The sequence below is a fragment of the Lepus europaeus genome, chromosome 2 (genome assembly GCF_033115175.1).
Source record: "Lepus europaeus isolate LE1 chromosome 2, mLepTim1.pri, whole genome shotgun sequence".
NCBI classification, from domain to species: domain Eukaryota; kingdom Metazoa; phylum Chordata; class Mammalia; order Lagomorpha; family Leporidae; genus Lepus; species Lepus europaeus.
In genome coordinates, this window is record NC_084828.1 from 72127964 (window position 1) to 72155161 (window position 27198).

General features: G+C 42.4%; 1 protein-coding gene across 3 annotated transcripts in view; it reads right to left on the reverse strand.

Moving 5' to 3' along the window:
- LSAMP (limbic system associated membrane protein) overlaps window positions 1-27198 on the reverse strand; it is a 669653-nt gene that overhangs the window by 5683 nt on the left and 636772 nt on the right. The window contains exons 7-8 of one of the 3 annotated variants that reach the window (XM_062208484.1): window positions 23200-23235; window positions 4487-4519 (exon numbers count right to left, since the gene is read on the reverse strand). The exons of 1 other annotated variant lie outside the window; for it this stretch is intronic. In XM_062208484.1, coding sequence (XP_062064468.1) covers window positions 4487-4519; window positions 23200-23235 — 69 coding nt within the window. Of the gene's footprint in view, window positions 1-4486; window positions 4520-21656; window positions 21863-23199; window positions 23236-27198 lie in introns of those variants that run through there. One more of the 3 variants, XM_062208493.1, reaches the window with a different exon arrangement.

The window sequence follows — 27198 nt, forward strand, 5'->3', positions numbered from 1 at the left end:
CCTGGAAAAAAAATAAAAAAAGAGGCCCATGGAGGTCCATCTAGCACACTGAACGAGTTTGCACCACTTGGAGGCAGAGGCACTGGGCTTTACACAGGTGTCTGGCTCCACGACCTTTGCCTGTCACCACTCTACAGTGAGATCCTACAATGAAGGGGTGGCCATGAGTCTCCGGTCATTAAGCAAATGACATGTGGGTTTGATTAAAACAATGGCCAACAAGAACAAAATCTACAAGGAAATATCCCATTATGTTCACATAAAATGATTTCCAATAGAATATGTTGGGCTACAATGTATTTTGGCATTGTAGTAAAAAATATTTAAAACACTATTTAATACAAACAAGAATACATTCAACTGTTAAGCAGCAGAGTTACTGTACAAGATGAGCTTTATGCATAAAGCTATGGAAATAGAATAAAAGCTTAAAATAATCGACTAATTCTGTAGTTTTCTGAGTGATTACAGGATCAATTACCTCCATGAGGAATTAAGGTTCCAGGAGGTGATGTAACCAGCATACATTACCTGCTCTGGATCTGTTGACCCAGCACCGGAGGTCAGGCATCCTGAGGTTTAGCTCGGGACCCTTCCCAATCCACATGCTCCATGTCTTCCCCACGCCCCCTTTCTGGACTTTTGGGACCTTCAAGGTCTCTCAATGGCAATGCCCAGGACTTCTGGCCCGAGAGCAGTGTTAGTTTCCAGTGTTTTCAGTTCCTCTGTACACATTAGGTGGCATGAGATTCTTGACTCTTGTGCTTGTATTAACATATCAGAGTTTCAAAGGAGGAAAGCTACACAAAAATTAAGACCCCATAGCATTAAGCAAAAATCACTTCTGTTTTGCCTTAGGGTAGTATGAAACGTTGGTTTTCAGGAAGAATCTACTTCTGTTTACTTCCTCAGTCTCATGACTTGCATGAGGACAGGCTAGGTTATCTTTCTGACATCCTGGAGCTGAGTAGTCTTATTCTATTGGAAAGATCATCAATATTTGACAAAGGAAAAATTCCATCATTGAAAATGTATATGATGTGTTCTGCATGAAGAGACTTGGAAAATTCCATGGGAAATAAGTACTATAGACAACTGTTCACAGATCTGGAAACATTGTGCACCAAATCTTTTCATTCCATGACAGGAACCTGAATAAGCATGCTCACTTATAATATTCTTGCTAATGTACACAAACATGCTATACACATGGTACTCATGCACACACATATATGCACATATTATTGGCCTTTTGGTAGGCATAATTCAGAATCAACTATTATTTACACATGCTATTCTATGTTACAATCATGAATCCCACTATGAGTACATTAATCTTTTTTTCCTGGTTTGTATTTTTATATTTGGCAGCATTTTGTACATCTGTTAAAGATATCTTCATCCCCGTAAATTATTATTTATTAAGTGCTCTCATATAACTATTTGTTGTGCTTCCATGACTTGCTCTTTTTATAATTGCTTTTGAGAATAAATGAATAGGTTCCAAAAAATGCAAGGGCAAACAGGTGATAGAATCTTCACAAGAGTGTTTGCAATTAGAGATACATATGACTGCATAGGAGACTACTTCAGTTAATGGCTAGTTCAGGGTAGAATCAGCAGTAAAATCATTAATTATGTTTCAGTTCATAGTTCTAAAATTTCTGCTTATTTGTGGAAATGCAAATGATAAATCTTATTTCCCACACCAGATGGCCAGGCTCAGCAAGTGCTTTCATATACTGACAGATATAATGAAAGCAAGAGTCTGCAAACATAAATTAGCTTTAAGAATAGATGGGCAAATAGAGCCACAATTCAAAAATTTGCTGCATGTTTTTCATATAACAGACAAAAATCATATCTTGGTATTTAACCACATTCTATATTGTATGTTGTGTGTGTGTATACACACTGATGTGTGAGGAATCTGGTAAACATTCAGTAAATAGTAACATCATCAACATCATTGCCACAGCAGTGTGGAGTACAGAAAGGGATAAAATAACAACCTGAATCAAAGATGTTGGCTTGTGAATTGGGTCAGGGCATTTAATGATTGCCAAGGGAGCACAATTCAGCTGCATCAGGACTGTGAATCGGTGAGTCAAGCCCCCAGCTTCTGACTCTCAACTCCAGGTTGGAAGAAGCGAGAGTTAACTTTGTCAGGGTAATGCTGATAAAAGGAATCTCATGACTAAGGGCAAGATCGGTAAAATGTCTTGAAATCCAGGCATCCAAATGTTCTTTGGTGAGCTCTACACCACACATCTGATGCACGAGCCAGAGTTCATTGCTTAGACTTGCAGAAAATTGTTGCATAAAGGACACAGGAATTTTTCAACATCGGTTTTGAGAATCATGTTTGGGGACACTTTGTAACTCAAATTTGGCCAGCAGTTTTCTTTGGTCTCTCTTGAGTTCTTAGGACCCATTTTCTTAACTTGAGGCTCAATTTATTCAAAATGGCATTCATTGTGACCTAAGTGATCCTAGGCCATTGCTTTCTGCCTCTAAGGTGGAGGTGGAACATGTCCAACTCGGAGCCAATGAGGTCTGTGACATCATTTGGTATGGCCCTGCCAAGGTACCTGCAGGTGGGACTCGAAATTCAATTCATCGATAGCAGGCTACTTTTGAAGTTGATAATGTTGTATGGCTCACAAATGATGTTATAAATAACCAAGTGGCCCTTGGTTATTTCCTGCAAAGAATGAAGTTCAATCATAGTATTATTCCTGTACATGGTTCTGTCACACCAGAAGAGGAAAAATTCCAGAAAAGTTTGCTTGAATTCTTTGTAGAATTCTTAAGGGCTGACTGATTGAAAATACAACAAAAATATAAACAATTTATAATACAATTATTTTAATGAAATTAAAAGAGTACAATAATATGTAAAATTTCCCAAATATCTTTTTTTGAGTATTTCCTAGATGTGCAGACTCAGGCCCAGGGGTGTCTTGGGGAGCCATGTTTAAAGGGAAGCCTTTAAGCGTTTTCATAAGCTTGACTTTGGTGCCACCTGCCATCCATTTTCTGACAGTACAACTTTCCCTGCTTGAGTGAATTAACAACAAATGCCTATAATTTTCAGGCTGCATAGGAGATGAGGAGAAATATTGATGCTTTGGCTGAGTAATAGATCTTAAAATTAAACCATAGCTTTTCCTACATGACCACTTAAGCACTATGGTCACCCTCTATCAAGTGAGATCTTGGTGATGCTGAGGTATTTGCACCATCACACCTTTGTAATCATCACATCTTTTCATCAAGAAGGGCATCTGGTATTTTGGCATGAAAATGCTTGAAATTTTAGGCCAATATGTAGAAAACCTTATGGTGACACCAGCAGTTTGTCTTGATGGCCTTTGAAAAAAAATGCTTTGCCCTATATCTTTATCCACATCAAAGTTCTAAGGTCTCACATATAACACAGGGCACTTAAGATTCAAATGTAATCGGTAGTCACAGCACTGAGCAGAGAAGAACTGAAGTAGACAACGTTGGATGTATTCTCTCCTGTCCCCAGGCATACACGCCTGGCTGCCTCTTTCCTGCTGACTTCTTGAAGATCTGCCAGAACTAGTACTTACTTAAGTGTTAACTCTGAGGCTCTTAGTCATTGGGAAGATCTAAGTCCCATGAAAATTCGTTTTGATCATTGAGAGTGATGTGGACTGTCTTGTCCCTTTTGAGACCCAGAAAGGAAGATGTCTTCTTATGAGACGATTACCAGCCAAGTGGGTGACCACAAAGACTTAAGGTGGTTGAGGGATGACTGGCCACACATACGCCTCTGTGACTCTGTTCTGGAGATAGACACTACTGGGGATTCTGATCTACCGGGACGGTGAGAGGGCATTTCAGAATGAGGAGTATTTACTTTTTAGGGAACATTTGAAGAAGTTTTGACCTGGTTGCACTTTCTTTGAGACAAACAGGCGAATGACATGTCCCATGTGGGGCATGTGCAGGGCAGAAAACAGCAGTTTCCACATGAGCCCAGCACCTAGCTATCCTGCAGTGGCACAAGGTTCTACATAGAGCTGGGGGAGGGACAAGGCAGGAGGACATAGGAAGTGCTGCCCCTTTTCCTTTAGCCATATGTTGTAGTCAACCAGGGACTGTCAGATGACTCTTTGGAGAACCCTGAAAATGGGCATTTCCAAAACAGCTGCTCTGCAAGAACGAACCATGGGTGCCCAGGACTAGGAACGTGGTGGGTGGGGGATGAGACGCAGAGAAACTTGCTCCAGTTCCGAGGACTAAAAAATGAATAACTGTTGAAAGTGGTATAGGGGTCATGGGTTGGATGAAGGACTTTTTGAAAATGAGGAAGTTCACAATTTTGGGAGAGGAGAATGCTACCAACTGTGTTAGAGAAGTTACTGTCAAAATTTGTGAACTGAAATGAGCTCAAGTCTATAACAGCACTATGACATAGGAACACATAGAAGGTAATCAGAAATAATAACCATACCTTTTTGCTTGAAGTGTACGGTGGTGCCAATTTCTAAAAAAGAAACATTTAGCAAGAAAAATATTCTTTATCAATCGTAAATAAAGAGGAAGGTCATCTGGTACTCTCCACTCAAAGGAGAATGAGACACAAAGCAGAAAGAACTTTAATAGAAACAGATACTGGTAGAGATTGAAAGAAAGGCAAATGGAAAGAGATTGCCTTGTTGGAAAAAATGTTATGAGGATATATGTGGCAAAGACAATGATTTGAAGCTACAGATTCTTGATGCTATGTGTTATACGTGCAGACAAGGCCAAGGCACCTGAGTGGGAACTTGGTCTGCACTGCAACATAGTGGAAGTACAAAGTGTGTCTTGTCCCCCTCTCTAGCCTGCCATTTTGCCCCTGGTTCTCTCCACTGAAGCCCGTTGGACTTTCTACTCTTCTTCTAATAGGCCAAGTCCATTCCAGCTTGAAAACCCTTGCACCTGCTACGTAATCGGCTTGCAATGCTCCTCTGCCAGATCTTGGGCTGCCCACTCAGATTTCTGATGAAATGTCTTCAGCTCAGGAAGGATTCCTCCATCACTTTATCCAAGGTAAGCAACCCTGTTCTTTCCTCTGTCCATTTGTTCTCTCTTACTGTTCTACAAAGCACCTATCTGTACCTGGCATTGTGTTAGTCATTCATTTATTTGCTTGCTGGTAGTTTGTCTCCCATGTGAGAAAATACAAGTATTCTCCATGAGTCAGCCTTGTACCCTAACTGCTTAGTAGGTGTTCAATGCATATGTGGTAAATGCTTAAAATTTTAGAGTTGGAAGTGTATGAATAGATCAAATTCTTAGATTCCCTTTTAACTATCCTTATAAAATGAACGACAAGATTCTTGAATCATTAGAAGCAAATGTGTGCAATTTCCATGGGATATTATTTTGAATCTCAGAACCAACTTAATGACTGGTCAGTACAGAAGCCCAAAGTGGCTACAGGACACAGATTTTTCTCCTCTGTGACCATCTGCTTTCCAAGGTAGCATGCAATACTAAGCAGGAAAAGTGACTGGACTCCAGCTAGAGAGCCTTTTATTTTTATTTAATTTTTAAAAATTTTTAAATTTTAAGATTTTTTTTAAGATTTATTTACTTGAAAGGCAGAGTTACAGAGAGAGGGAGAGAGGTCTTCCATCTGCTGTTTCACTCCTCAAATGGCTGCAACAGCCAGAGCTGAGCTGATCTGAAGCCAGGAGCCAGGAGCTTCTTCCTCGTCTCCCATGTGGTGCAGGGGCCCAAGAACTTGGGCCATCTTCTGCTGCTTTCCCAGGCCATAGCAGAGAGCTGGATCAGAAGTGGAGCAGCCGGAACTTGAACCAGTGCCCATATGAGATGCTGGCACTGCAGGCGGCGGCTTTACCCACTATGCCACAGTGCCAGCCCCAAGAGAGCCTTAAATTAAATTAAACATCTGGCCACCTTACAGTCCTACTTAAAATGTGTTCAGACTGTGTGTGTGTGTGTGTGTGTGGTTTCCAAGATAAAGACTGAGATCCTTAATGTGGCTTCCTGGCATTGCAGCCCCACTCGCCTGCCTTCCTGCCACGTGGTCCCCTATTGCCTCTGCCACAGAGCTCGTGTCACAGTGACATCTCTGCCAAAAGTCCCGTTCATACCCTTCTGCAGTCAGTTTCTGCTTCCACAGGGAGGTCTGCCAGAGAAAGCTAAGTCCTGTTGTTATCACCTCTGTTTTCCTTCATAGCTCTCGTCTCAGTGTTAATTTCAAGTGTATGTGTCCGATGCTGTGATTGCTGCTGGTCTTCCTCAATGTTCTCCGAGTTCCAGGGACGGGGGTGCTGAGACTGTTACTGTTTAGTGCTGTGGCCCAGTCTCTGCACAGCAGGCCCTCTGAATGCATAAGGGGCCAAAACAGAAGATCAAGAATCACTGAACTCAAGAGAATGCACATATCACAGCATACCCCAACCTACAAAAATATCCCCAGGGAATCTGATGAGTTAAATTCTCTATTCTCAGGGCTGGAGCCAAGGCACAGTAGGTTAGTCCTCTGCCTGCGGCGCTGGCATCCCATATGGGCGCTGGTTCTAGTCCTGGCTGTTCCTCTTCTAATCCAGCTCTCTGCTGTGGCCTGGCAAAGAGGTAGAGGATGGCCCAGGTGCTTGGGCCCCTCCGATTTTGTACAAAAGGGGTCAGGTCTTTAAAATCAGGTCTGCAAAGTTTCCAAGGCTCAGTGCAACCTATTCGTCCATTCCCCAACAGATTCTCTGTTCATCCCATGTAGGTCCTAAGAGACCTCCAAGAGGGTGGCACTTTCTCCCATTCTTAGGATGGGTACAAATAAGGGCACAGTTGTCGTAGTGTCTGTAGTCCAAAAACGTTTGGCTACAATTCAGCAGAGCTGGCCCTAAGTTGTGCCTGCAGGTAAAGACAGATGCCTGAAACTAGCCAGAGGCAGGATGGCAGCCCCACCCGGAAGTTCCTTTGGGTCATGATTGCTACTGGAGCTTCAGGTGCATTGCTGAGGCTGCTCAAAAAATCAGTGCCCCGATGTCCCTGAAGTGCATTCTTGCAGGCATTTCCAGGTAATGGAGGCTACACACGGCAAGTTCACACAGCAGGATCGAGGAAGAACTTTCCTCTGCTAGCAGAGGCCAGCGACTGGTGCCACACTCACCCCAGAAATGAAGCCAGGTTCCACCCACGTGCAGCACGTGGATGCCTACGGTAGGCAACCTTCTCCCGGCATCTCGCCACCCGACCCCGACGTTTGCCGTGCGTGTTAAACACACTGCCTCTGTTTCTTGCGTGCACCTGCTTTGACACCTTTCCTTTGAACACGAGGTATTGCCTTGCAAGTGCCTGAGAGGGCAGAGGGTGCGCTCAGCCTCACATGAGGAAAGGGAGCTCCAGAGACGTCACACAGTGCACGGGGCAGAGTGGGGCTCCTGGTTCTCTAGCAGACCCCCATGCCAAGATTGCATGTTGCCTGGCTGGTATCCTTGATAAAGTGGATCCCTGGGTGTCCAGGGCATTGCTGAGACGCGGGAAGGATCCAGAACTGACTGGAAAGGCTCTGTTCACGAGCAAAGTGCAACTGCCCTTGAATGCGTGCACATCTCTCCGAGCGTTACCTCCTACAACCTGCAAGGACCTTCTGGGTCACAGAGGAACCCTCCTTCCCAAATCCCTGGTGGGACCACCTTCCCGTAAAGGATTCTGGGTTCTGCCTGCTCCACTTCCAGCCTGCAGGCTTCCTGGGAACACTTCCAGGCATTTGTCCAGGAACCTGGACAGGGAGGAAGGCCAATGACTGTGCGTGTGATGGAAAATCCCTCTGCCTCCATTTCATCATCTGCAAAATTAACTAACATGCCCCTCAGACATCTGTGCCACAGAGGGGGCATTTGGTGCATTGGGCAAGTTCCTGCTTGGAACACCCACATCCCATCACACAGTGCATGGGTTTAAGTCCTGGCTCCACTCTGGATTCCAATCTCCTGCTAATCATGGGAGGCAGCACATGATGGCTCAAGTAGTCGGGCCTCTGCCGCCCATGTGGGAGACACAGAAGGAGTTCCAGGCTCCTGGCTTCAGCTTGGATCAGTCCTGGCTCTTGCAGCATTTGGGGGGAAGAACCCGAAGATTAAATATCTCCCTGTGTATGTGTGAATATATATATATACATATATATATATATATATGTGTGTGTGTATATATATATATATACACACATATATGTCTCTCTGTCCCTCTCTATCTCTGTGCCTTTCTAAGAAAAGCAAAAACATTTTTCTTTGGAAATAATCAGTCATGGATTAGATCAATTAATCCACATACTAAGAATGGTGCCAGGCATACAGTAAGTGCTCCATATATGAAATCTGTTGTCTGTTTTGTGGTAAAATACTTTGCAGAGAGGTAGACCAAAGAGAGACAAAGTTACCTTAACAAGTAGGTCATGGCACTAGAGACCCAAATATTAAAAGTTATTACCACAGCAATACAAAATAGGGAGATTCTGGCCCACAAGAGAATAGGCAACACTCTGACTAGGCAGTGTTTTGGTCTGGACAGGGCCAGCAGTGTGCCTGTGTGAGCCATTGGGAAGCCACTGGCGTAGACTTGGCCAAGAGCTACACAGCTCTCTCAGGGAGCCGACACTCCCATATGAATTAGCTAGAGAGTGGGTGAAAAGGATATGAAACATTGCCATATATTCTACTCTGTGAAGAACATATCAGAAAAATTCAGGCAGAAAATGCACATTTGCTTGAAATATGTTTAGAAAGCAAACGAAGCAGTTAAAGTGTATGTGCTCCTTCAGTAATAAGTCAACTTCTTTGTGAAATACTGCCGATATTAAAATTGAAATTCTGTTTGTCTTCGTGAGAAGAGACTGCAGTGCTTCTGTTGTGCTATTATCTCCTTCTCACTCTCTCTCATAGGAAGAGAACATTATCTTTTTGAGAAGGAAAACACTAGTTTGAGCTTTGCTCTTTGAAAATCTGGTTTCGTGCTGCCATCTTGTGGTCATACCGAGACATAGTTTTATGTGCTATTGAAAGGAACCACCTTTGTCCACCAGGTGGCAATAGTGGGGAGAAACTGTTAGAATACACATGATCTATGACTTGTTAAGGGGTCTTTCCTATGATTGCAGGCAAGAAAAAACTTAATTTGGTCATTAGCAAGTAAAAATGATTTGCCCTTTTAGTGAAAGGGTTATCTTATGTTCTCGATTTAAAGCGCATTCCCCACACAATCTAGTTAAACATACCTGGGACCTGTGATTTTTAATGACTTCCAAGGAAACCTCTTGCCACATAACGATCATGCGTCAGCAAATACTCTGAAGAAGTAAACATGATAGTGCAGGTCCAAAGTATAATATAAAAGATAAATCTGCAACCATATGATGTCCCACGCCTTCTGGCTGTTGAGTATAGGGAATGTTCCAGATAGTCTCTGAAAGCCTTCTTGCCATATGCTAAGATCTTAGCTTATGAGCTTGTACAAGGAGGCAATGGGGAATGATGTAATACTAGGAGAGGCAAATGCTTTGACAATGGTTAACTTGTCTTTGACTTCTGACTTCCAGAATCTGTCTACATTAGACAAACCTGCATCGCCAAAAACAGCCTCTCTGCTTAGCAGGAGTCTCCTTGGCTCACAACGTGATCTAGTACTGAGGAAGTGTCCAAGAGAGTCACTGACAGCTGTCTGAACATGGGAGTGCCGGTCCGGGGATTCTATTCTCTCTGTGGTACCAGACTGCCTTAACCCAAGGCAAGATACAGATGGGCATTCACAGTCATCTATGAGCCCTACGGGGCCCCGGGGTTCTTCCATCTGTCCCCAAGTTCTGGCCGGTAGAGATTTTTCTGGATGGCCTTGCGTTATTTCACACTATCCTCATCCGGGCAGACACTGGGTGCAGAAGTTAAGCCACCACCTGGGACATGGGAATCCCGTCCTGGTGCACCTGGCTTAGTCTCAGCTTCTCTTCTGATCCAGCTTCCTGCTAATGCATACCCTGGGGGGCAGCAGGGGATGGCTCAAGTCCTTGGGCCCCTGCCACCCTCATGGGAGACCCCAGTGCAGTTCCTGGCTCCTGGCTTCCCCCTGGATGATGTAGTCATTTGGGGAGTGAGCCAGTGGATAGAACCTCTCTCTCTCTGCCTTCAAAATAAAAATAATCAATATATAAAAATAATAAACTTATCCTCATGACTAATAAATTCAAACCTTAATAAAATGAAACCTCCAGGTACTCTTTCGCTCATGAAGATTGATCCTTCCCCTGACCTCCCATCTCTCATGGTATGGGATGACTCACTGTGTCAACACTAAACCAGCGAGTGCTTCATCACTGGGAACTTTAGCGCATCTAGCCAGGCCACTTCCATCACCCTGGGAAACTTCCATCTCTCTGCATTTAGGGCATTGGGGGCATTTTTCCTTTTTTTGAGGTCTGGAGATGAGGGCACTTGACTTCCGGTAACTTGCCTCTAATTATCTACTTGGAAGCATTCATCCCCATGAGCATGTAGGACAGAGTTCTGGGGTGTACATTTGCACGGTTCTAATTCCAAGGTGTTTACTTGAACATAAACACTGCATTTTTGAACCTGCCACGTGAACAGAGAAACACTCTGGTTCACTCCCACTCTCTCTATAAGGCTACTGCTGAGGGGCTGTAGTTGTGACATTCACATACTTGGGGCTGGTGTTGTGGCACAGTGTGTTAAGCTACTACCTGAGATGCCAGCATCCCAAATTGGAGCCCTAGTTAAATGTCCTGGCTGCTCCACTTCCAATCCAGCTTCTGACTGATGTGCTGGGGGAAGCAGTGGATGGTGGCCCAAGTGATCAGGCCCCTGCTGTCCACGTGGGGAGACCCAGCTGGAATTCCAGCTCCTGGCTTCTGGCCTGACCCAGGCCAGCCCCTGCCTTTGTGGCCATTTGGGGAGTGAACCAGTGGATGGAAGACCTCTCTCTGTCTCTCCTTCTCTCTAACTCTGCCTTTCAAATAAATAAATCTTTTCAAAATGGAAGAAAATGACATGTTAGTGGTATCAGTGAGGGACATAACGTAGTAAAGTGGTCCTTTTGTTCTGGGCCAGCAGATGCCGTGGCACGAGCAGAGGGTCCAAGTTCAACAGGGATCGTGTCCTTCAGTTTCCTGGAAATAGGGAGAGCCCAAGGGGGTTAGAATCATGAAGAAATTTAACAGAAGCAGCTAGGGAGACAAGGGCTGGCCTGTTGCTCCTGCCGTGCCGGCGGGCGCTGGGAACCTGCAGCATCACATTTGTAAGAGTCCCAGGTGGAAATTCATGGTGTTGTCCTCTGAATTTTTTTACTTTTTGCTAAGCTTTTGGGAAAAAAAAAAAAAGCTCTATTGTTATAGTAGCTTCAGAGGGCGGACATTTGTGTAATTTCATTTTCAAAGCCACGCTTTGAGAGTAAATCATTTCTTTCTCAGTCACTTCACTCAGAGGCACTGGGGAACAGCGCTGTCTACTTCTAAGTATGAGTATTTTCGTTTGCCATAGAAAAACACATGCTTTGTGGTTCCTTTTTGGATTGCTAGAGCTTTCAATTTTCTCCTGCGCATGATATTCGTTTTGTATAAACCCTCATGCCCAGAATTTCTAGAAGAATGTTCTCTTAGAATCACAGCAATCATTCTGGGTCTAGTTAAGGTGGGGAGGGGATCAGTAGAAAAACATATCTGAATCTCATTCTTGTTCCCTTCATTCACAGGTGAACCACAGTGCTTCCAATAAGAGAACATATCACACTGGATGAGACAAGGAAGGAGTCTTAGCATGTCATCCAAATTTGAAAAGGTAAGCTGGCCTCCCACAGCTGGATTTGAGCCAAAAGGAATCCTGCACTTCAATTTCAAATACTTCTTAGATTTTTCAGTGGTCACAGTTGATGACCAGAAATGGACTTTAGCTGTTTCCTGCTGTTTAGGAGTCAGTAGAGAGTTGGCGATTTTAGACTTAACAGAACATTGCACCCCTACATCGAGGGTAGCTGCCTCTTCTTGAACAACTAAATAAGCCCAAACTCACGTGGATGTTGCCCCTAGATTAACTACTACACTAACCTGCACCGCTGTCAGAGCACACGGGCTTCGCCCCAGCTTCTACTCCTGACTCCAGCTTCCTGCCAATGCAGACGCTGGGAGGTGGCAGTGATGGCTCAAATAACTGGGCCCCCGCACCACCGCTCCCCACCCCAGTGTGGGACCTGGACTGAGCTCCTGGCTCTGGGCTACCACCCAAGTATGCCCTGGCTGTGGCAGTCATCTGGGGAATGAACCAACAGATGGCAGTTCTGTCTCTTTCTGCCTCTCAAATAAAATTTTTCGATGTCCTAAAAACAAAATATACACGCTTGACCTAAACAATGATGGCATAGTTACTATAAAACGTGCAAAAAATCTTTGAACATCACTACTTAGTCTTAGCAATGTGATGACCAAACCTTTATAAACAAATCATTCTATAATGAAAATAAAGGGAAAAATCCAGTTTTAAATAAAAAGTCATTGCATTTCAAAGACAACTGTATAAAAGGGGAAGGATTATATTCTATATTAGAGACCCAGTGAAGGTGCTCTCACAAGTGGAAAATGGATTCTTCCTGGGAATTCTGGAGGCTTATGGGGAATCCTCCTGGGAAGGGACTTGGAACTGGAAAGAGCTTTGTGTGAGCTTCTCACTATGGAGACTCCTGGGCCTGCCCCTGCTAGCACCTGGAGCAAGGTACGGGAACACGCTCCAGTCTTGCGGGGGATAGAAAATCTGGAACATTCTAGGTGTTTTTTAATATTTATTTATTTGAAAAACTGAGTCTCGGAGAGAGGAAGATACAGAAGGAGATCTTCTGTCTGCTGGTTCACTCCCCAAATGGCTGCAACAGCCAGGACTGGCCAGGATGAAGCCAGGAGCCAGGAACTCCATCCTGGTCTCTCAGATGCATGGCAGGAGCTCAAGTGCTTGGGTCATTGCTTCCTGCCTTCCCAGGTGTGTTATCAGTGAGCTGGATCAGAAGTGGAGCAGCCAGGACTCAAACCAGCATTTCAATATGGGATGCCGCCATTGCAAAGGGCAACTTAACCTGTGGCAGCTTAGCCAACTGCACCACAGGGCCGGCCTCCATTAGGAGTTTTAACTTGAACATTCTATCCTCCACTGACAGCTCAGGCAGTCAGACAAAGCTTTCATTTCTATTGTCCCAATGCTGTCATCTCTGGATTAGACATGATCTTTATTTTCTTCTTTATAGTTTCACGTATTTTCAAATTTGTCCATAACGAGAAGGCATTTCCTTTGCTGTCATTATAGAAAGCTATGTACAAAAAGGAACTAACACCTTAAAGATTTCTAAATTGAGAGGAAGGAAAGCAATCGCTTTCTCATAGTTTGGCATCCGGTTGACAACATTATAAGGATCCTCCCTCGATCTCCCCCACCCCACATTTTAGTTGGCTGATATATTGTGTTAAAACAAGAGTGATGATGGGTGAGGCCTCATCGTATGAGGAACATGGTCTTAGCATGAAATGGCACTGTAATAAAAGATCTGTTATATGGGCTGATGGAGTCCTTTGAGCATGGGCTTCGTGTCCTGGGCCATGGTCCTAGGTGGGATTGCACAATGGACTTGACCTGCCATGGGCTCTGCTCAGCAGCGATGTGGATGCTCCAGGAAGCGCAGTCTCTCTGTGTGCCTCCGACATGGAGGGCCTCATTAAGTCTCTGACGCCAGCTCAGCTTTCTCAAGGCTTCAGAGTGTCTTATCCAGCCGTAGAGGTTTAATTTTTAATAATCGATGAATTAAAACAGTGGAGAATGCCCGAGGGGCTAAGTTTAATAATAAAGGAGCTTCCCTGGGCTATACCTGTAAAACTTGCATTGGAGTAGAAAACTCTAGAAGTAAAGTGATTTGTTTCAGCTGTTGCTAAGGGACTCAGGGGCCAGGCCTGCAGTCTCTGTCTTAAAGCAGTGGTGTGTGCTTTTGCCCTTGTGCCTAGAATGTACCCATTGCACATATGGGTACAATCCTAGTCCTCTGAATTAAGAGACTAGTCGAGCTCATTTAGTGAAGAGCTGTCTCCCAGCCCCAAACCTACCTAAGTGTCCTTGAAACACAGAATAGTTTGTGTTTAAAAACATAACCATTTTTTGCCTTCATTTATCTGCCTTGCCAGAAAGGATTCAAAACACAGGTTTGGCTGGGTTTCCAGAAATTTTTTGCACTGTCTGGTTTTACTCCCCTATTTCTATTTCCCAGTGAATTTCAGATCCATTTTAGGACACATCTGAGAATCCTGAGGGACGTGAGACCATCGTTAATCCATGTAATGTGCGTTTTCATTTTGTATGTTTCTAAATCAAAAACATTCAAATACCATGAAATGAGGTAACTGGCCTGTGGAATTTGAATGCAGAGATAACAAGTGAATTTGTGAGATTTCCCGGGGTTTAGAAGCTCCTGGAAGTAAGAAGATAAGGGACAAAGAAATGTTGGTTTGCTCTGATTTCCCCCTGGACCTACCCCGGTGGCACTCACCACCACAGGGCTGAACTAGGGAAACCCGCTCTGCTCCTGGTGCTTCCCAGGGACTTTCTTCCTGGGAGTTCTGTGCCTCAGTGGAAGAGCTGGTTTCTCTTTAACTTCCGCCTGTGTCACTGCCTCCAAATCTAACTCTGCACCCAGTTCTGCTGCAGCTCCCTGACAATATTGATGGCTCCTTACACTTGACCTTTCCTCCAATTAAAATAAAAACCTGCCAGGAAACTTCCCCACTGGAAAGCTGCCTGTTTTTGCTTCATGGTCTGTTAGGTTATAGTCTCACAGAATCCTCCAGAACGCTAACCCTGAATAGCACTGCCTACTGCACGGTGTGCGCCATAAACACATGTGTATGTAACACTCATGCTTGTCCTAGAAGTGCATTAGAGTTGCAAAGGGGCTAATCTGTCTCCTTTAACCTCACTGGTTTATCGCATTTCTTTCTTTTTCAGTTGAACCAGGTCACATACACAAGAGGAGAGGTAAGAAACCATTAGAGGAAAAATGTTTTCTCTAGATTTAAAAAATATCAGACTTTATATTGAATCCCAGTTATGTTCTTTCTAGAATCCAGAGCTTCGTATGTGCTAGAATGTTCTGCGCCTCTCTCCCTTCTCTGTCTTCCTTTTAAACTTGACTTTCACCTAGAAACCTTTCCTGATCAGCCTAGCCTAGGGCTCTGCTCTGTTCATCCCTAACAACCTTGCAGGTGTCTTACCCTGGATTTCACAAAGCCACATGGTGCCTTAATTCAGCATGTGGTCTGTAAACACTATTAGTGCAGAGGATGCCCCTCCAGTGAACCCTAAAGCCCAGATCCCAGCAAGTCCACGATAGTATTTCTTTGAGTAAATGAATGATGGCATCGAAGCCTTGTGCATTACCTAATAACTTCAACCTATGGCAAGCGCCTGTGGTAACTGCCTATTAGAAACTGTGGGATCTCTCGTGTTCCTAGTGACTTGAAATCATACAGAAAAGGAAGTGTGAGAACTCTGAAAGGAACTTCACAAAGCAAAGGTGAGAGCAAGTGGAGAGTATGCGTAAGTGCAGAACGAGAAGTCCCAGGGTTAGTGCATTAGAAGAGAGGGTCGGTCCCCCAAGGAGAGTCCGACCACCCGTGAATGGGATCACTCGGTCTTTCACAGCACTGCTTCCCTCAGCAGATCTCAGCCAACGACTTACCTGTGTTGTGGAACTCCATGGAGTAAAATAAAAATAGAACGGGTTTCCCAAGATCCTCTAGTTTACAATTTAACAGAGAAGTGATGGTTACTACTTGGTTTCTTCCTTCCTTCCTTCCTCTTATAATTGAGAAACCATTTTAGAATGGCCAAAAAAGTTTCCAATATGGGACATGGCTGGGAATGCTTGATGATACGTGAGCTAAAGAGCGTAGTAATGGAGACACAGGGACGTTCAATCCAAGAACAGTTATCTCCAACTGTTTTACTGCCCCCAAGCCCCTTATCCATGAGATGCCTCAAACAAAAACTGTGAGGCAGGTAAAAAAAAATTGTATTGAAACTTCAAGGCTTAGAAAGTGGGTAGTTAACAAAGAATCATTATGATGTATATGGAGCAGATAAAAAGTAGAACAGATAGCTTGCTATGATGTATAGAGAAGACTATGTTGATGATAACGTCTAGGCCATAAGCACACATGTATTTCAGAGGTAATGGCCAGGTGTTAAACACATGTTACAGAGATGTGGGGGACTCCTCTTCTATGATTGGCACAATGATAAGCAAATCAGAGTAGTAAACCATGTCAGAGCCTGGCTCTCTGGGGCCCAATTAGGAAGCATGATAAATGACTTGTAAGGTCTCAGCCCCTACTGTTCTGTGATGGATATAAGCTGACAGTTCTCAGCAGAGTCCCAGTGAGTAGTTGCCTACTCCCATCGTACACCTGGGACATATGAACACCTTAAATTGGAATTCCAAACTCATTATGTCGTGCTGTGCCCTTACTTGGCAGGTGTGTTCCTATGCTGCAGCCTCCAAGGGAATGTAAGGCGAGACCTCACTCACACTGATTTCCACCACCCCCACGGAGGTGCTCGTTTAATGTGATATCAACAAATAGCTTGTGCTGATGAAAGAACATCGCAAGGAAGGGGTGACTGTGTAGGGGAACTTGTTACTAAGGTCAGTTGGTATCTCGCCTCCTCGGGAGTGGATGCTCCCTCCAGATGGAAGGAATCATGGCTTCATGGTGCTTGCGTGCCTGGTCAGCAGTGTTTGGAAGTGAATGCTCGCACCATCAAGCTTTTCCTTTATTTTTGTGTGAAGGATGTCAAAGACATGCAAGGTGAAGAGGGTGGAAAATGTAAAAGAAAAACATCAAGCCATGTAGACAGCAGGGTAAGGAATTTCAGGAGAAAAGGGGAAGAGCCAAGGACGGATTAAAATGAAGGCTCATACTTTAGGGGGCTATGGCATGACATTTGTCAGGGGCTGGGACTGAATTGATGATGTAATACTTGAAAAATATAAATTCTGTGTTTCATTTTTGGTTCTAAGTAGCTTCTCTTCCTTTACACACTCTAGCTTCTACAGAAAGTCCCTGAAGCCAGAGCTAAGCTTCTCCTGGCTGGCCCCAGCAACACCTCTTACAGTAGACAATTATCTTCACGCAGTACAAAGACCAAGGATGAGTGTGCTTGGGGGCGCAACTCTGAGGACCAGTAGAATCTGCATCAGCTTTTTCTGTCCACTCAAGATCCCAGTCTGTTCACTCTTTGGGGCAATTTGCCAACATTCCCCATTGCAAATCGCATCGAGCTCTTCTTAGGCAGCTTTATTCCTTTTAATTAAAAAGACAAGACTGCCAATTACTTAAACTTAATCCCCAAATGTAATTGTTACTTTGAAAGATAGTTTTTCCATAAAGCTCATAGAAGAGCAATATTTCCATCAAATTAAAATTTAGTGGAAGCTTGAATTTTCAAAAAAAAAACATTCATTTTCAAATCCCTGCTGGCTCTAGAAACTTAAATAGCACAGCAAGGCACAAGTACAGAGAAATCAGTAGGAAAGGGTGGCTCTGGTAGGCAGATCCAGGATAGGAACACTGGAAAGGCCTTTGAGAGGAGTCTTCCTAGCTACCATCCCCCTACCTGCAAATGGACATCGTAGTATTTTTAGCCTAAATGTAAGTTCTGAGAGAAACGGTGTTTTCAAGCCCTGGGTAGACATTTAAATAAGAGGGGGTGAGGGGTAAATACATTGTGTATTTATTCTTATAAACAAACATTAATAAGACCAGTTTAGCAAACAGAATAGAAGACAAAGTAGATGGGTTGGAAGAGGTGAAACAGAAATGGGAGGAAGATCCCAACTATCACAGTTGAGACTAAATCATTGGTTCAACAAGTGAATTACTGACTCCATGTAACATACTGGTACAGCCATATCACTTGGTTCCCAGCCACGGAACAAAATGAGGAGGAAGCCAGACTGTCCTTCTCAATATAGGAACCTGGGGACTGGGTATTAGGTCAGCTCTTAACTGCTCTCCTGTGTAGTGGGGCCAACGATCTTGCAGAACATTTGTGTTGACGTGGCTGCCTAAGGTTCTGCCAGTAGAAAGAAGGCCGAAAGGAGACAGACACAAGGAGACTTCAGCAAGTTAACAGAAAACAAAACTGAACACTGTTTATTTTGATGAGAAAGGTTTTGAGATCCATGCAGTCTTTTCATAATACCCATTTTCCAAGAATTTTCAAAGACCCCCTTGTATGCATGAATTTCAACAAATATTTCCATTTTTCAAGAACATCTTGAAAGACCCTTGAATTTGAAAATGGAAACACTCCCTGGACATGTTCTTCATGCCTCTGGCTAGAGGAAGAGGCCAGTTCTTGAGGTTGATGACTTTGGACTAGGAGATCAGGTGGTACTGCATAGGACAGGCACTCACGGAAAGGGTGTGTGTGTGCCACACTTAGAAAGCTGCAAGTTTCCAGCTCCCCCTCAGTATGTTATTATGATACTGGTGAGAAATAATGAAAAAGTTTCAGCCTTGGAATGCTTCCAAATTGAAACTTAGCAGTGTGGCCACTTCAAACATGCTTAGAATCCATACACATCTAACTATAAAGAAGCCACACTGAACTTATTTCTAGCTAATGCCAATCAATATTATACAAGTATACCTGTAAATATCAGTGCCTTTAAAAATTGAGAAATATGTGTATCTGAATGTGATTATTTCAAATTCAATATGCTTTCTTTCTGGGAACTTGAAGCTCACTTGTGTATACTATTTAAAATACTACTTTGAGTTTGCAGGCATGGAAAATATAATTTCTTTCCCATTTCACAGTTGGAAAAACTGAATTACAGAGAACAATGCCAGTAATTATCCATGATTAATAGAGGTGTGTATGTAAATCAGCCTGAATAAGTGTGTGAAATTAGATGTGCTGATGCCAGATTGCTCTGCTCGTGTTTTTTAAAAGATGAATGCTTCCACATAAATCTCTGTGTGAGCTGGCACACATCTTTGCATGTATTGAGTGTATCTGAAAATGGACTTCGTTAAAATGCATGGATAGTAAAGTAGTTGAGTGTTATGTATTCTAAGCGTTGTGATACATACAATAAATTAGATGAGAGTTTAAAATTCATTAGTCAGATGCCTATCTAATGAACAGGAAGGTATACATCACAGTAATTTATAATGCACTGTAGGTCTACATATGTGCCTAGGTGTAGCGAATGGTAGACTTGAATTTGGGAGGGCTTTGATCATTAAAAGATTTGAGAAAAGGTGCATGTTACGTTTTTAGCATTTGGGGGATGAATAATTGAGTTAATACATGAAAAAGCTGTTAGACCTCTATTGGTATATACTCAGTACGTATGTTAGCTATTGCCTTTTGTATCACTGTCACCATTAGGAGAGCAGGTAAAACTACTGTTAAATTAAGAAGCTGAAAATGGCCATGTTCTAAATGATAACCCTGGATGACATAAACAAAACTTTGAGGGTTGTCCAGTGATCTTTACAGATCATGGGACTCTGCTTTCGATTTTTCCTGGCATCCCTCTGGAGTCTGGGTTCAAGTCCCACTCCTGGGAGTGCCAAGGGAGGGCAGGTACATCTCTGCCTGATACGTTATGTGGAAATGGACTCACCTGATACCAAGCCAGGCCACGAGCACACCAGCCTCCCTCCGGCAGGGTACAAGTTAGGCTGAGTTCAGATTTTTGAAAACCTGGCTTGTTTGTGGGTTGGATTTTAATTTTTTTATGCTTTAATTGGGGGGGGGGGCTTTTTTTGTTTTCAGAGAGCGCTTTAGACAGCTGTATTAATCATGCAAACCCAGCCATGTGCAGTGCGTTTTATCAATGGAAAAACAGGGACTGAATGGCAAGCAGCTGTGAACAAACCCAGTGCAACGCCTGAACGTGGAAGATAATCTCGACATTTCCCAAGCCCACTCGCCACATGGAGTTAGTGAATGGAAAGGCTGTTCACTTGGGATAAATAATCAGATGGGAGACAAACAAGCGAGACACTTTCCAGGGTGTTGTGTTTTGTTTTTAAAGTGGCAGGGAGAGGGGAAGGCTCGACTGGTTGAGCATAGAGCTCGAGGGATTCCTCACTTGAGAGCTGTGGAAACAAAACAAGAGTGGTTTGTCCTTGTCGTCTCCCCTTCCTCATGTTGGTTAAAGTTTTTCCAGGCTGGATTTATCACCCGGCTCTAAACCTACAGTCCTCAAGACGAGGGCATCTCTAGGTGCCCATGAGGGTGGGCTATGCTGTGGATGGAGATTCAGAGGCCTTGGGCAACGATATGAGCCAGAGTAAGAAAAGTTCCCTCCACCCTCTTCTCATGTTACAATTCAATGGATTTTCTGCAGCAATATAGTCAGAGCTATTTATGCAAATATATGCAATTCAGGACTCATTTCAGAATAAATAAACCTAAATTAAAATTAATGGGAAAAAACACCTATCAGAAACCGATCAAGGATGGAACCCAATTGTATTCATTTCTTTATTTACAGCTTTTACATTAAGAGCCAGGGAAGCCACACTACTTTTTCATTTTGTTTTGCTTTTGGCAGATAGGGCAAGGACATTGGAAAATCTCTGATTGGGCAGAGCCAATCAATACAAATTTCCCTTTGGTGTACGGCCAGTATTATTATTATCATCATCACTGCAGAGAATCAAGCAATATGATGAAGGAAACCCAGGGGAAATGCATTAGATTTACAGAGGCTTGTTTTTGTTGAATCACAGCTTGCAGGGTTTAGGACCACACTCCTGCTGCGCAGTCCCTGTCAGTTTGATGAGCCATGCCCAGTGGGGATGAGAGGGGCGGCCCTCCAGAGAGAGCCGGTAACAATGGAGCCACTGAAATGAATCACATACTTCTGTTGGGTTGGAAATTAGGAGCCCATGTTCTCTTGTTTAGTGCAGGAAAACAGAAAAGGATTTTTGTGGCTTTCTGCTTTCACAGCACCTTAAGGAGATTAATTGGCTCAAAAATCTTCAGGCCATTTATGTCAACCAACTGCTTAGAGGCAGGTTAACACTTGGGAGAGAACATGTAGGATTCTGCCTGGGTGATGACAATATATGATATTTAACTAAATGAAGGTATCTTGCACCATAGTTAGGACCACAGTGAAGGGGTACTTAATGGGCACCATAAAAAGGTTAGGCATCCTATTGTTAGCACCTCTTTCCACACGAAACTGCATTTCACGTGGGTTGCCCTCTTGATCAGAAAGAGGAAGAGAAAAATGATCCAATCCCTAGGAAGTCAAAGCCCTGGTGGAGAACAGGTAACTTAAGAGTGGGCTATCTTTCCGTAGCTGCCTCTCACACCAGCTATCCCAAGTCTGATATGAACAGCTTTTCAATTGCTACTAGCAGAAGCCCAAAGTATTAGTGGTAAGATAAGCTACAATCTCCTAAAGCTACTGGATCTAAGAAATGTAACTACAGTCTACTGACAAAGCAAAACTCAAACTAGGGTCATTCTCCAATCACTGATTCAGTTTGTGGGAAATGCAAAGTTCAACAAAATCCACATACTTCATCCCTCGTCCAGGCTGTTTTTCAATATCCAGTAGCTGTCCTCTGTCGACAGTGTCTGGCTTCACTTCGATCATAATGTGTGATCTGATAAATACTGGAGTTTGTGGCTGCAGAACTATCTCGTATCACAGTGATACCACAAAGCTCATCTTGGGTAAGGCAGGACCTCTTTGTAAATGTGATCCAATGGGACAAATGTGTACGTGCATGTTCTTCGTATCAAGCTATCTGCAAGATGGCAACATGATAAACTGGTGTCAATATCTTCAGCAACACCAGAAGATAAATGTCTTAAAATAATTGTGGCATGTCAGGAAATCAAAATGGGTTGTTTTCCATGAATCCTAAGTTTAGCAAAAAGTCTAAAAAACAGCACATTTGAATAGTCTTATTTTTAGGAGCTGGGATAAGAAACAGATCTCATTAATGTTGTAAGGGAAGTTTTTTATTTAACAGAGTTCTTCTAAGCTTGTATGCTAAAAAGAGTTTGGGCCCTTCTTAAAATTTAAGAATAACTCTTTTATTAAGCTGTCTAGTTGTTCCTGGCAAGCTTGTAATCCTCATTTCAAATGAAATTAAAATAAGTTTGCAAAAAGGTGAATGTATACATATGCAAAACATTGCAGTATTGACATTCTGAATGTCCCTGCACAATTTTGCTCTAATTTTTAATTCAGATGAGTGTTAATGAAATATGATCTATCTTTAAACTTATAGAACATCAGCTTTCTACCTTTAATTCTGAGCACATTTCCTTTATAGTGTGTATTATAATCTTGCTTAATTGGATTTATTTTTTTCCATGCTAGGCCCTGCATGGCCTAGTTTCCATTTTTTTCTCAGGTCTTTGAGTGCTGTTTGCAAATCACTTTTCTGGAATTTAATTTCAATGGTAGGTTGGTTTCATTTCAGATTTTTTAGGGTATTGTTTTAATTTTATTTGCCAATTTGCCTTTAAATAGCCTTAAGCTAGAAAGTTGTGGTTGCAGTATGCATCTCAATGTGATGTAGGAGGCAAAATTTAATTTAAGTGTATTCAAAGTTTTTATGAAAAGGAATATAGAATAATGACCTTGTATTTGCTAAGATATTTATGTTTAAAACAGAAAATTCATGAATTGGCCAAGATTTTAAGCAAAGGTAATTTTCTTGCTCCAATCTGGTTGAGTTTAACCTTGGGTCATATATGAATTCATTTTTATAAGTAATACCAATAACTTCAGATTCTTATTTGTATCAACTTCCAAATATGGGCTAGAGAACATGAATTTGACTGTCATAAATATTGAAATGGCTAAATTGAATAATGTCCTCTCTGCTACTGACCAACTTGAAGTTAGGTCATGACAGAGGTGTTACATGCCTTATCATGGACTGGTTGCGGGGGGCAACCGATTGATTTTCTTATGATGGCTCAGTGAAAAAGAACGGTTTCCAATGTATGTGAATTTTATGAATGTTTCTTCCTCCATTGTGATTTTTCCACATAACAGATGTTGGAGAATGACCCAGTAATAGAGCTACAGACCCAGTGACAAAACTAGAGTGACAAAAATCATACTGACCTTGAACAGGGTGGGGGATTGTGGGTAAAACACGCTCTAAAGGGGGAAAAATAGGAAGCATCATGGAGAGTTTAAAAATAAATAAATAAATATATATATATGAAATTGCTTATGTTCAGCTACCCAAACAGTCACAAAGCAGATGAATTTCTATGCCTATACAATTATAATCCCCATAAGGCATTTACTGCCCTTTCTGTTAACATTGAAATATCAAATAGGACTGTTAGTAAAATTGTAACTGCAAGGCACTTTAAAAAATTAGCTAGTATGGGGGATTATGTCAGGTTGAAGTAGCCCTATATGTAGAATCCCACCTTCTATGGGAAAAAAAGCTTGCCACCACGATTTTAGGTCTTTTAGAGATTAAAGCATTTCTTTTTTTTTTTTTTTTTTTTTTTTGACAGGCAGAGTGGACAGTGAGAGAGAGAGACAGAGAGAAAGGTCTTCCTTTTGCCGTTGGTTCACCCTCCAATGGCCGCCGCGGTAGCGGGCTGCGGCCGGCGCACCGCGCTGTTCCGATGGCAGGAGCCAGGTGCTTCTCCTGGTCTCCCATGGGGTGCAGGACCCAAGGACTTGGGCCATCCTCCACTGCACTCCCTAGCCACAGCAGAGAGCTGGCCTGGAAGAGGGGCAACCGGGACAGGATCGGTGCCCCGACCGGGACTAGAACCCGGTGTGCCGGCGCCGCAAGGCGGAGGATTAGCCTAGTGAGCCGCGGCGCCGGCAAGATTAAAGCATTTCTAATAGTGATCAAGTTCAGGTGATGTCTCTTAGTCCTAACTTTTATCTCTTTAGCTTAGAAAGATGGAACTGTAAACCCCCCACCCCAACCCAATACTTTCTTCTCCCTTAGCCCTGTTGCTCAGATCAGCTTTAGACAAAAATCTGGAACATTGATTTTGGGAAGTACTAACTCAACTTACCCCTCAGATTGTTACATCAATACTACTGATACCAGTGCAAGAGTAAGGCCAAGGTATTGAGTTCTGACATAATTTTATTTTTAGTCTATTCCTTAATCCCATCTTAGTATACTAAATATCACCTGAAATTGATCGAATCTGATGGATAATTTTTGTTTCATTGTAAGAAATATTTTCATTTTGAACACTAGGATGTGAGTTTTCAAATTTCTCACAGTCTGGTAATTGTACTTAAGTTACTGACTATAAGTTGACTGTGCTTATGGAGTTCAGCCTATAAGGTACTCTTCATTTATCTTATTAAAATCACAGGTGTAACACTAAACCTTCCTCTAAATCTCTTGGAGAGGCAGAGGGTATTGTAAGTATAGGATGGCATTGTCTACTACCCCCAAACACTACTAGAATGCCTCAAAAAGTTAACAGGAAAAGCACACTATCTTTTAACTCCATTTTCCTGTGAACTTTTTTGAAGTATGCTAGTATAATGTAAAAATAGTTAACATGTTTATCCACATTTCTCCTATAAGCATGGCCAAACAAAGTCTAATGGAAAAAAGAAAGATCAACAAAAATCAGAAACAGAGGAGCATGAAGATAGTCAAATGCGATCTGCCTGCCATCCTATCCCATAGGCTTGGAAAAGGAGATTTTGCCTGCACTTTGGTAAAATTTGACTTAGTACTTCTGAAGACTGAACAAACCCAGTCTCCTTGCAGAGTGAGCTTTTCTCTAGCTTGGCTGAAAGTTGGGGTTCAATGAGAAAGTTTCCTATGTGCATTAAGATGGAGCAGGTCAATAATAGCCCAGTGAACAACTGTGTCTTAGTTACCCAAGTGTCAAGCAGAAAAATAGTTTAAACCTTCACTGGTTATTTGGTATTAAGTTTCCAACTTTGAAAATAAATAGCTAAACTGCCTTCAGCATTTTTGTAGCAGTTGGAGATCACTGTCCCACATTATACTCTCTCTACTGTATTTCATTTTTATTATTACCATTATTATTCAGACTGTTTAAATGACTCAGCTTAATATTTTCTCATCACACTGTTCACAGCTGGGTACGTGCTTTCTGCCCTCATTTCCACAAGGCCATTTGTAGTGCTGAACCACCTTACCCACCCTCCTCTCATTGCCTTTTCAACAGCTTCCTGGTTGTTATTATCTTCTTAAGTCCACCCTGTTATCATCATTTTAGACCTATCATGCCCCATTAGTCATTCTTTTTCAGTTAATTCCATCCTATGGGCTTATCTTTCCTTAGATGCTTCCCACATTTTCTGAAGCTATTTTATAGTTTATGCCAGGATTTATGGGTTCTTCTAAGAGGATAAAGTGAAGCAAATGCCACTTAACATGAAAAAGAAAATTGCCAACTTTTGATTTTCAAAAGCAGTAGAAGGCAGGAACCTTGGTGCTATGTGCTGCTTCTTTGGCTGCTATAGTCAACATTGCACAGCAGCTGGTTGGGAGTTATAGGAACAGAATTCCAAGGCCAGCTCTAGGCCTGTGTGCTGTGGCTCTTAGCTTTGATTTCTTATCTGCCAAATGGACAGTGGTGAGGGGAGTTCTTGGTTGAATCTGCTGGAACCATTATGAGAAACAGCCAAAAATGAACCTGAACCTGCCACAAGAAAATCCTTTGGCTTAAGGGCATCTCGACGGCCAAGGCTTGGGTTGACTATAGGTGTTTATATTGAGGTCATTTATTAACTTTGAAATGTTTTTTACTTTTCATCGGGTATTACAAAGCTATAGTGATCTTTCTGGGAGACACCTATTCTTAAAATGAAAACTAGACCAAGTGCTCATCTATTTCTGATTACATCCACAGATAACCCTTTGAAGGTGTTTACAGTGACTCATTGAAAACACATGTTGGTGGCGTTCAAGTTGGAGGTTGAATCGTTTTACCATGTGGCACCCAAGTTAAGTGGTTTTGCCAAGTTTTAACTAGCATCATCAAGTAGCATATGTTGAAATACCAAGCTCTTAAGATGGTAACTTAAAATGACTTCTGGAGGGGGGAAGCCCTTATTATACAGATTGTCTCTAGCTTTGGGTTGCTTAGATGGTATTCAAATTTAATTACTGGTTAACATGAAAATGATCATATAAAACTAGAGAACTACAAAATAATGTGGCATCACCTAGTGATTTTTTAAAATACATTTTTTGTTTACTCAGTAGCCTCAAAACATCTTACTATTCCATACATTTCTCTGAAATACAAAGGAATTAATTTGTTGGACTCTTAACAGATAAGAATATTCTTAAAGCTCACTGCTGGCCACCAGGCTGGGATATTACCTGAGAAGCTCAATATGCCAAAGCTCAGCCAGCAGTCTCATTAATGGAGTGAATCGAGACTGGTATGGGAGATGGAAATGGAGATGGAAATGGTGTGGGGAGGAGGCAGAAGCAGGGCTCTTAGAAGGGATATGGCAGCACAAAAGCCTCATTAATGAAAAAAAAAAAGAGGAGGGAGGGAAAAGAAAGATTGTTATCTCACCTCCCAAATATATGATACAACTTCTTACATTTTTGTCTATGTGCATACATATAGATAATGTACTGGTCTAGACACTCTGGAAACAGACTATACAGATTACTAACTCAGCCTTATCTTGTTGTACTAGTTACTTAACCTCTTTGTATCATGGAGAAATATAAGTAGTTAGTAGGGTTGTCATGAGGATTAAAAGAGATCATGTATGGGAAGCACTTAGCACAGTAAATACTACAGAATATATTGTAAGTGCTCACTTGATAAGAAGTAATGGCATTTAAGTCATCATCCTTATTCTTTCTCCCTAACCACAGCACTGAAAGATGATCAACCTGCCAACTTTGTGGGTACACTCTGGTCATCAGTGTGGAAACATGGAATCTGCTATATTACATATACAAACATTGTGGCATCACCAGAAGTTCAAGTCTTCATTTATGTGATGTAGAGACTAAGGAGCCGAATCCTTGCTCATTCAGAAAAAATACAGAAGGTAACACTTAGCCCAAGGGTAACCGATAGCACCTTGATCTGTTCCCCGAGGTAGTATGAATCCTTGACATAC